General features: G+C 51.8%; 1 protein-coding gene across 1 annotated transcript; it reads left to right on the plus strand.

Annotated features, from left to right (window-relative positions):
• Positions 1-503: 503 nt before the first annotated feature.
• On the plus strand, positions 504-1,427 carry LOC104302495 (short transmembrane mitochondrial protein 1). Its single transcript, XM_054175617.1, has one exon. It carries the CDS (start codon positions 587-589, stop codon positions 734-736), a length of 150 nt encoding a protein of 49 aa, XP_054031592.1. The 5' UTR covers positions 504-586; the 3' UTR covers positions 737-1,427.
• The last annotated feature ends 9,581 nt before the right edge of the window (positions 1,428-11,008 follow it).

The raw sequence follows: 11,008 nt of genomic DNA on the forward strand, positions 1-11,008 counted from the left end.
ACACCCAGACACTAATCCCTTTTCAGCAGCCCCCCCAAAGTGAAGCAGAGCCAAACTCCATGGAACAATACACACCCAGACACCCAGACAATAATCCTATTTCAGCAGCCCCCCAAAGTGAAGCAGAGCCAAACTCCATGGAACAATACACACCCAGACACCCAGACACTAATCCCATTTCAGCAGCCCCCCAAACTGAAGCAGAGATAAACTCCATGGAACAATACACACCCAGACAATAATCCTATTTCAGCAGCCCCCCAAACAGAAGCAGAGCCAAACTCCATGGAACAATACACACCCAGACACTAATCCCATTTCAGCAGCCCCCCAAACTGAAGCAGAGACAAACTCCATGGAACAATACACACCCAGACACCCAGACACTAATCCCATTTCAACAGCCCCCCAAACTGAAGCAGAGCCAAACTCCATGGAACAATACACACCCAGACACCCAGACACTAATCCCATTTCAGCAGCCCCCCAAAGTGAAGCAGCACCCGGAAGAGAAGCTGCCGCCGCCAGTTTGACTTCCCCAGCTGGCCGGCAGGGACTGAGGCAAAGAAGCAGGCAAGCAGGCGCCATGCTGCAGTTCTTGCTTGGTTTTACTCTTGGCAATGTGGTTGGGATGTATGTGGCTCAGAACTATGATATTCCTAACATTGCAAAGAAGCTTGAAGATTTTAAGAAGGATGTGGAAGCTAAGAAGAAACCTCCTAGTGACAAGTCCTAAGAGGGTGGTGTTACCCAGGTCACCTCTGTGCATGCATGAAGGATGCAGTTTACTTTTCAGGCAACAAAGGCCAAGCAGAGAGTTGGCATGGGAAGTTCCTCCATTTTTAGTCTCCTAGAACTGGAATGCCCTTCTTTTGAAAGAGCAATCATGAACTTTTCCTGGGACTGCTTTTCAGGGGTTTCAGAATTTGGATTTGCAGTTGATATGTGACTGCATAATAAGATCATTTGTAATTTTTGTTATTACTTTTCCTAATATTTTGTACCCCATTTTTACCTGATCCAACTGGAGTCCTGTTTGTCCTGTAACTAAGCGTCCCTCACACTTTGTAATACCTTAGTTCTTAGAACACTGCGAGAGAAATTAAATGCATCAAGAAGTGGCTTTCAGGGTTTCTTGTCATTTGTTGTGAGCAGCTACACTTCACTGCCCTTAAGATACTCATTCAAGATGGGAAAGTTAGTCAAACTATGAATCTGAGGAGAATGTGAGAGCTCCTGCTCTTTCCATTGTTAAGTGATCACTTCCAACAGTGCAGACTTTGCACGGACATGGCTAATGTCAAAAATATCAACTTCAAGATTCTGTCACTGTCCTTGGAGCTGTTCAAGAAATGTGTAGACATGGCACTTCAGGACATGGTTTAATAGCTGTGGTGGTCTTAGGTTGAAGGTTGGACTTGATGATCTTAGAGGTCTCTTCCAACCGAGACAATTCTGTGATTCTGTGATTCTGTGATTCAGAGCCAAACCCTATGGAACAGTACACACCCAGACACCCAGACAGTAATCCCATTTCAGCAGCCCCCCAAACTGAAGCAGAGACAAACTCCATGGAACAATACACACCCAGACACCCAGACACTAATCCCATTTCAGCAGCCCCCCAAACTGAAGCAGAGACAAACTCTATGGAACAACACACACCCAGACACCCAGACACTAATCCCATTTCAGCAGCCCCCCAAAGTGAAGCAGAGACAAACCCTATGGAACAATACACACCCAGACACCCAGACACTAATCCCATTTCTGCAGCCCCCCAAAGTGAAGCAGAGACAAACTCCATGGAACAATACACACCCAGACACCCAGACACTAATCCCATTTCAGCAGCCCCCCAAAGTGAAGCAGAGCCAAACCCTATGGAACAATACACACCCAGACACCCAGACACTAATCCCATTTCAGCAGCCCCCCAAACTGAAGCAGAGACAAACTCTATGGAACAATACACACCCAGACTCCCAGACACTAATCCCATTTCAGCAGCCCCCCAAACTGAAGCAGAGACAAACTCTATGGAACAATACACACCCAGACACCCAGACACTAATCCCATTTCAGCAGCCCCCCAAAGTGAAGCAGATCCAAACCCTATGGAACAGTACACATCCAGACACCCAGACACTAATCCCATTTCAGCAGCCCCCCAAAGTGAAGCAGAGCCAAACCCTATGGAACAGTACACACCCAGACACCCAGACACTAATCCCATTTCAGCAGCCCCCCAAACTGAAGCAGAGCCAAACCCTATGGAACAGTACACACCCAGACACCCAGACACTAATCCCATTTCTCCATTCTCAACATTTCTTTCACCAAGGACATCTCAACATCTGCAAATCCTTAATTCCCCTTCCCTACCTCACCATAGGGATTGCTGTAAAGACCTCATCAACAAACTAAGCCCTCCAAGGATCTGCTGTGCATGTCTTGTTGCAGCAGGATATGATCTTCCTGCTGCCCCTTCCACCCCAGATTGTTTTCCAAAGGGCAGTTTGAAGGTCAGAGGCACTGGGGAGGCTGCACCCTGAGTACCAGGCTCGGGTTTGGGCCCTCCCTCCAAGCACCCCCAAATTAAAATAGCCAGAGACAAATCCAGTTGGAAATTTGTCAGTGGCTTGCCAGTCCCCATACATCCTGCAGCTGCAAACTGCCCTCTCTGAGTGCTGTGGAGTCCTTGAGTGTTCCCCAAGATGTTGAGGTGCTGCAAGGGGTCCAGAGAAAAGCAACAAACCTGGCAAAGGGTCTGGAGAACAGAGCTGAGGGAGCTGGGGGTGTTCAGCCTGGAGAAGAGGAGGCTGAGGGGAGACCTTCAGGCTCTCTGCAACTCCCTGCTTGCAGCCAGATGGGGGGTGGCCTCTTCTCCCTAAGAACAAGTAGCAGGACAAGAGGCCTTAAGTTGCTCTTTGGTGAAATTGAGGTTGGACATGAGGAAAAATTTCTTCCCCAGAAAGGGTTCTCAAGCCCTGGCCCAGGCTGCCCAGGGCAGTGCTGGAATCCTCATCCCTGGAGGGGTTTCACAGCCATGTAGATGTGGTGCTGAGAGAGTCAGTTGAGTGGTGAGCTGGCAGAGCAGGGTTAAGATTTGGGCTGGATGATCTCACAGGACTCTTCCAACCAAAACCATTCCCTGAGTCTAAGAGTTTCCAAATGCTTTTGAGTTCTCCTCTTCTGTAGCTTGCTGTTGCTGAGAGAGATGAGGACAGGCAGCAGCTGGAGAGGGCACTTCTCAGCTACAGGATGTATGGAAGAAACTCTTCCCAGACAGAGAGGTTGGCCACTGGGATGTGCTGCCCAGGGAGGTGGTAGAGTCACCATCCCTGGAGGTGTTTAGGAAGAGCCTGGATGAGGCCCTTGGTGCCATGGTTTAGTTGATCAGATGGTGCTGGGTGATAGGTTGGACTCCATGATCTCAAAGGTCTTTTCCTACCTGGTTAACTCTGTATTCTGTACTCTATTCTGGTCTGGCAAGCCAGTAACAGATCTCTAACTGGATTTGTCTCTTGGTGCTTGAATTTTGGGGTGCTTGGCTATGCAAGCATGGGAGGGTAAGTCTGGGAGCCCCTGGAGTAGCAGAGTCACCAGAGGCACAGCAAGCTGCCTTGCACATTGAACTCCCATGCTTGTCAAGCTCTCCTCTCCAGATGTGCCCAAGAACTGTTTGGTGTTTCTTTGTCAGGTGTCAGAATCCTGCAGTGTGACTGACTGCCCCCATAGTGCTGCAGAAAACCATCTGCTGGGTGTCCTTTTCAGTTTGAGCTGCAGCCACAAGATCTCTAAGCCCTCCTCACTGTGCCCTCCTGATGAACCTTACCTCTTCCATCTCCCTGTCCTGTGTGCCCTAGCTCAAGGCAAGTTCACAGCAAGTCATCTGCTGGGGAAAACAAAACCACTATGGCAGCTCCATCTGCCCTGCAGGTGCCAGCTAAGCTTTCATTCAGAATTCATCCCCTCCAAAGGCTCTTCCATGTCAGGCTGCGTGGTCTCTGCAAGGGGCAGACAGTTTTGAATGCCTAAGTGACAGGCTTCAAAACGTAGCTGTGCTCCCTCTGTGTGCTGGTGTCAAGCAAGCTGGGGAAATGCCACAATGGCTGTCTAGACTTGTCTGGAAATTAGAGTGGGGATGTGGGCTGGGTAGCAGGAAGCTCTGAGCTCCTAATGTTAGAAGGACAGAGCTGGAAGGGTTACTGGGCTGCCCGAATCAACAGCGGTTCTGTCTCTGCTGACAGCCACAGCCTGTACCGTACGTGCGTGGAACACACTGGGGGTGATGTAATGCATCCCAGAGGGGCAGCAGAGCTGGGGAAGGGTCTGGAGAACAGGGCTGGTGAGGAGCTGCTGAGGGAGCTGGGGGTGTTCAGCCTGCAGAACAGGGCTGTGGTGAGGAGCAGCTGGGGTTGTGAGGTTGTCAGGAACTTGAGGTTGTTCAGCCTGGAGAAGAAGGAGGCTGAGGGGGAGACCTTCTGTCTCTCTCCAACTCCCTGAAAGGAGGCTGGAGCCAGGTGGGGGTTGGTCTCTTCTCCCAAGGAAAAAGGGATAGGACAAGAGGAAATGGCCTCGAGTTGCAGCAGGGGAGCTTTAGTCTGGACATGGACCAAGGCAGAGAACTCCCTGAAACCTGGAGGGGTTTCAAAGCTGCGGTGCTGAGGGCCATGGCTTGGAGCTGGCAGTGCTGGGTTAAGGGCTGGACTGGGTGATCTTAAAGTACTCTTCTAACCAAAACTACTCCATCAGCCCTGTCCATTATGAAACTATTATGTTTCTTGCCCAGTATTCCCAGTCCTGCTGCAGCTAGAATCCTCCCATTCATTTCCAGCCTAAATTTATTCATACCTAGTTTATATCCCCTTGTCCAGTGACAAATGTGTCCTCTGAAGAGTTCCCCCTGCTTCTTTAGGTGCTTATACAGAGAAATAACATCCCCTCTCAGTCTTCATCTTGCTCAACTCCTCAAGCAGAGCTGCTGCAGGCTCTGGAGGGACTGGCTGTCCTGTCCCCTGTCAGCCAGGCAGCCTTTCCAAACACCTACTCCAGCCCCAGCTTGGCTTTCTCCCAGCACAGGGACCCACAGCCCCAGCCAGATCTCAGCTGGGAGCTCCACAGCACCTTTCACATCACATTAACAGATCAAAAGCATCCTGGGATCAACTAAATGCCCCAAAGTTCTTTCTCTTCCTGTTGCTGATGAATGATATTTATCCTGGCCTGCAGCAGGAAGAGTGTGGCCAGCAGGAGCAGGGAGGTCATTCTGCCCTGTGCTCAGCACTGCTGAGGCCACACCTGGAGTCCTGTGTCCAGTTCTGGGCTCCTCAGGTTAGGAAAGAGGTTGAGCTGCTGGAAGGTGTCCAGAGAAGGGCAACAAAGCTGGGGAGGGGTCTGGAGCACAGCCCTGTGAGGAGAGGCTGAGGGAGCTGGGGTTGCTTAGCCTGGAGAAGAGGAGGCTCAGGGGAGACCTTCTTGCTCTCTGCAGCTCCCTGAAGGGAGGTTGTAGCCAGGTGGGGGTTGGTCTCTTCTGCCAGGCAGCCAGCAGCAGAACAAGAGGACACAGTCTCAAGCTGTGCCAGGGGAAGTTGAGGCTGGAGGTGAGGAAGAAATTCTTCACAGAGAGATTGGCCCCTGGGAAGTGCTGCCCAGGGAGGTGGTAGAGTCACCATCCCTGGAGGTGTTTAGGATGAGGCCCTTGGTGCCATGGTTGAGTTGATTGGATGGTGCTGGGGGATAGGTTGGACTTGGTGATCTCTGAGGTCTTTTCCAACCTGGTTAATTCTGTGATATTCATCTCATTAGACCTCAGGACATGACCCTCACCTTGCACTACTCCATTTTACCCTAATTCCCTTATTCTAATCTTTGAGGTCATCTTTTTCAGCCTAATTAATCAGCTCCTGCTCAGTGCTGACTCCATCTCCCAGCTTCCTGCCACCAGCAGACTTCAGCAGCCCCTTTTGACTTTGGTGCCAAAGTCCTGACTGAGAATATCCAACAACACTGGTCCCAAACCAGGTGCTGAGGAGCTGCACTGACAGTTCCCCTCCAGCCTGAGACTTGTCTTTCAATACAACCTATTGTTCTCACCTCTTGGGGCTGCATCTCAGGCCCTTTACACTTTTCCTATTAAATCCACTTATCCCCTGGTTAACTGTTAATTGCTTTCCTGGCAACCTCACTCCATGGTTTTGTCTTTGGAGACCAAAATAACTTTGACTGCTTCTTGCTTAGTCTACCTTGATCTTAGCAAGGCCTTTGACACCGTCTCTCTTGACATCCTAGTGAGCAAGCTCAGGAAGTGTGGGATGGAAGAGCAGACAGTGAGGTGGCTTAGGAACCTGAAGGGAGGCTGTAGCCAGGTGGAGACTGATCTCTTCTCCCAAGCAACCAGCAGCAGAACAAGAGGACACAGTCTCAAGCTGTGCCAGGGGAGGTTTAGGCTGGAGGTGAGGAGAAAGTTCTTCCCAGAAAGAGTTATTGGCCACTGGGATGTGCTGCCCAGGGAGGTGGTGGAGTCCCCATCCCTGGAGGTGTTCAAGAAAGGCTTGGATGGGGCACTTGGAGCCATGGTTTGGTTGTCGGGAGGTGTTAGGTATTAGGTAATAGGTTGGACTTGATGATCTCTGAGGTCTTTTCCAACTTGGTTGACCCCTCTTCTCTTCTCTTCTCTTCTCTTCTCTTCTCTTCTCTTCTCTTCTCTTCTCTTCCCTTCCCTTCTCTTCCCTTCCCTTCCCTTCCCTTCCCTTCCCTTCCCTTCCCTTCCCTTCCCTTCCCTTCCCTTCCCTTCCCTTCCCTTCCCTTCCCTTCCCTTCCCTTCCCTTCCCTTCCCTTCCCTTCCCTTCCCTTCCCTTCCCTTCCCTTCTCTTCTTCTCTTCTCCTCCCTTCCCTTCCCTTCCCTTCCCTTCCCTTCCCTTCCCTTCCCTTCCCTTCCCTTCCCTTCCCTTCCCTTCCCTTCCCTTCCCTTCCCTTCCCTTCCCTTCCCTTCCCTTCCCTTCCCTTCCCTTCCCTTCCCTTCCCTTCCCTTCCCTTCCCTTCCCTTCCCTTCCCTTCCCTTCCCTTCCCTTCCCTTCCCTTCCCTTCCCTTCCCTTCCCTTCCCTTCCCTTCCTTCCCTTCCCTTCCCTTCCCTTCCCTTCCCTTCCCTTCCCTTCCCTTCCCTTCCCTTCCCTTCCCTTCCCTTCCCTTCCCTTCCCTTCCCTTCCCTTCCCTTCCCTTCCCTTCCCTTCCCTTCCCTTCCCTTCCCTTCCCTTCCCTTCCCTTCCCTTCCCTTCCCTTCTCTTCTCTTCTCTTCTCTTCTCTTCTCTTCTCTTCTCTTCTCTTCTCTTCTCTTCTCTTCTCTTCTCTTCTCTTCTCTTCTCTTCTCTTCTCTTCCCTTCCCTTCCCTTCCCTTCCCTTCCCTTCCCTTCCCTTCCCCTCTGTTCCATATGCTTTATACATATAATGCATAACTTTATTAGCTATTACATAAATTATTATGTAATAATAACTATTGGTGGTGGTGTTAATTATTCTACAATAAAAAAAAAGACAACAGCAGCATCAAAACCCCCAGTGAAACACACACAGACACACAAGACACAAAGCAAAAGCTCCCACATCTCCCCTCATCTAGCAGCAGTTTGCACTACTCCAGTCTGAAGAGTGTGACCTCTCTCCTGGAAGAGTCTCCTGAGCACAGTTCTGTTCCTCCAAGAACATGCCCACCTCTCCTCTTGCAGAAATGGCCCTTGCTGCAGAGGGGCTGCAGCAGGGATCCAGCTGACCCACTCTTTGATATCCTCAAAGCCAAGCAATCTCTCGTGGCTCTCAAGCTGTGGATACCTGCTCAAATAATTAAAACACTCAGCAGGAAGCCTGCTCAAAAGGTCAGCTTTTAACAAAGATTAATTCCATTTTAGCTCAGAGGCAGAAAACTGGAGACAGAGGAGTGGCAAGCAATGGATTACCCGAAGCATCAACTGAAATTGCTGTTCATTGGTGCAGGGAGTTAGAAGGGAAATGCCCCTGCCCCTCAGACTCATCTCTCATGTGGCATACATGAGGGATGTTGCACTGCAGGGCCCTCATGTTGGGTAAATAAAACCATTTTACTTATTTATTTGGAAGCAGACCCATAGGAATGGCAGCTGGGGTCATGGTGCAGCTTGCTCCAGTTCTACACATCCCTAGGGGCAGACAGAGGCTGCTAACCTGAGAGCACAGAATGGCTCAGGTGGGAAGGGAGCTCCACCAACCCATCCTGGGATTCTAAGCACTGTCCATTATTATTCTCTTTGCATAAACTCAGTGCTTGCCAAATGTGCTGAACAATCACAGAATCCCAGAGTGGCTCAGGCTGGAAGGGAGCTCAGAGCTCAGCTGCTCCAAGCTCCCCACCATGCCCAGGGACACCTCTCAGCTCCACTCAGCTGCTCAGGGCCTCAGCCAGCCTGGCCTTCAACACCCCCAGCAAGGAGGCAGCCACAGCCTCCCTGGCCAGCCTGGGCCACACTCTCACCACCCTCACACTGAAGAATGGAATGGAATGGAATGGAATGGAATGGAATGGAATGGAATGGAATGGAATGGAATGGAATGGAATGGAATGGGATAGACCACGTTGGACAAGATGTTCAAGATCATCAAGTCCAACCTACCAACAACTTCTGCCTCAGCTCCACTCTGACCCTGCTCTGCCTCAGCTTCCAACCATTCCCCCTTGGCCTGGCTCCAGACCCCCTCAGCAAAAGTCTCTCTGCAGCCTTCCTGCAGGATGCCTTCAGGTCCTGGCAGGCAGCTCTGAGGTGCCCCTGGAGCCTTCTCCTCTGCAGGCTGCACAGCCCCAGCTCCCTCAGCCTGTGCTCCCAGCAGAGCTGCTCCAGCCCTTGGAGCATCTCTGTGGCCTCCTCTGGGCTCTCTCCAGCAGCTCTGTGTCCTCCTGCTGCTGGGGACAGCAGAACTGGAGGCAGGACTGGAGGTGGGGTCTCAGCAGAGCAAAGTCAAAGGGCAGAATCCCCTCTCTCATCCTGCTTCTAACACATTCAAATATTTAAAACTCGGGGGGGGAGGTGTAGTGGGGGGAGGGAGGTGGGAGTGGGACACCAAACACAAAGCAAACCAACCAACTGAAGTCCTTCTGAACATGGAAGGGAGGTCTCAGATCTGACCTCCTCAATTCTCTTTCACTACACTAAAGATCCTGTTCCAAAGCACTGGGCAGTAGCCTGGGGCTGGTTTTAACACAGATAGATTTACACACAGCCACACACACATGTCTTTACCCAACTGCCTCTAGCTGCCATCTCTCACTGGCTTTTGCTGCCAAGGAGTCTGAAGCTGGGAAACAGAAATCAATGTTTCCTTTCTCAGCCCCATTTCATTCAGTTCAAACAATGGGGGGAATGCAGCCCCTCACAGAGACAGGAGCTTCTGCTTGTTGTGTGTGAGAGTGAGATCTCAGAGGCTGAGGCTTTGATTTCCCACCTGGCTCTCAGGAAGAAGAAGAGGGAGAAAGAAAAAGATTCTGCATCTGCATTTGATTCTACTCTTCAGAAAGGTTACTGATTGCATGCAGCAACTGAAAATGCCCTGAAAGTGAAGAGGCATTAGCAGAGTGAGGCAGACATTAATGCTCTCACCTCCAAGGTCAAAACCAAAGGCTCAGGAGTGGCCCAGCCTTCTTGGAGCCCCCTTCAGATCCTGGAAGGCCACAATGAGGTCACCTCAGAGCCTTCTCTTCTCCAGACTGAACAGCCCCAACTCCTTCAGTCTGTCCTCACAGCAGAGCAGCTCCAGGCCTCTGCTCATCCTCCTGGCCCTCCTCTGGACACCTTCCAGCACCTCCAGATCCCTCTTGCAATAGGGGCTCCAGAACTGGAGGCAGTGCTCCAGGTGGGGTCTCACCAGAGCTGAGCAGAGGGGGAGAATCCCCTCCCTGGCCCTGCTGGCCACACTTCTCTTGCTGCAGCCCAGGCTCTGCTTGGCTCTCTGGGCTGCAAGTGCACACTGAGAGCTCCTGCTGAGCTTCTCCTCCCCCAGCACCCCCAAGGCTCTCTCCTCAGGGCTGCTTTCCAGCCAGTCCCTGCCCAGCCTGCATTTGTGCCTGGGATTGCCTCCACCCAGCTGCAGGACCCTGCCCTTGGTCTTGTTGAACCTCCTGAGGTTGGCTTGTGCCCAGCTCTCCAGCCTGTCCAGGTCCCTCTGGATGGATCCTTCCCTCCAGCTGTCTGCTGCCCCACACAGCTTGGTGTCATCAGCAACCCTGCTGAGGGTGCACTCAGTGCCACTGTCCCTGGCACCCACAGAGATGTTGAACAAGCCTGGGCCCAGGACTGATCCCTGAGGGACTCTGCTTGTCCCTGGCCTCCCCTGGGCCATGGACCCATGGACAGCCACTCTGTGGGTGCAGCCATCAAGCCAGTTCTGTATCCATCTAGTGGTCACCCATCACACCCATGTGTCACAAGCCTGGAGCCCAGGCTGTGGTGTGGGACAGTGTGAAGGCTTTGCTCAGGGCCAGGCAAACAACAGCAGCTGCTGCCCCTCAGCTATTGATGTTGTCAGCTGTATTAATTTTGTCACCTTCAAGACTGAGTTCATCCATTTTCTAACACTACCTAGGCTGGGGCTAAGCCATGGCCCTCAGCACCACCTCTCTGCCTCTTTGAAACCCCTCCAGGGTTGGGGGGTTCAGCCACCTCCCTGGGCAGCCTGTGCCAGGCAGTGAGAACCCTCTCTGGGAAAAAGTTCCTGCTAATGTTCAACCTAAACCTTCCCTGGAGCAACTTGAGGCCATTTCCTCTCATCTATCACTTGTTACATGGGAGAAAAGATATAACCCAGCCTGGCTCCAGCCTCCTTTTAGGGAGTTGCTGAGAGCCAGAAGGTCTCCCCTCAGTCACCTCTTTTCTCATAGAAGCAATAAAGTGCTCACCCACACGAGATCCCCAGGGGTCCCTGCTGCCCCTTGGTGCTTTTCAATCCCTTCTTCACTCCACCAGCCCCAGTCAAGGAGGAGTT

Source organism: Dryobates pubescens, chromosome 32 (assembly GCF_014839835.1).
Source record: "Dryobates pubescens isolate bDryPub1 chromosome 32, bDryPub1.pri, whole genome shotgun sequence".
Classification (NCBI taxonomy): domain Eukaryota; kingdom Metazoa; phylum Chordata; class Aves; order Piciformes; family Picidae; genus Dryobates; species Dryobates pubescens.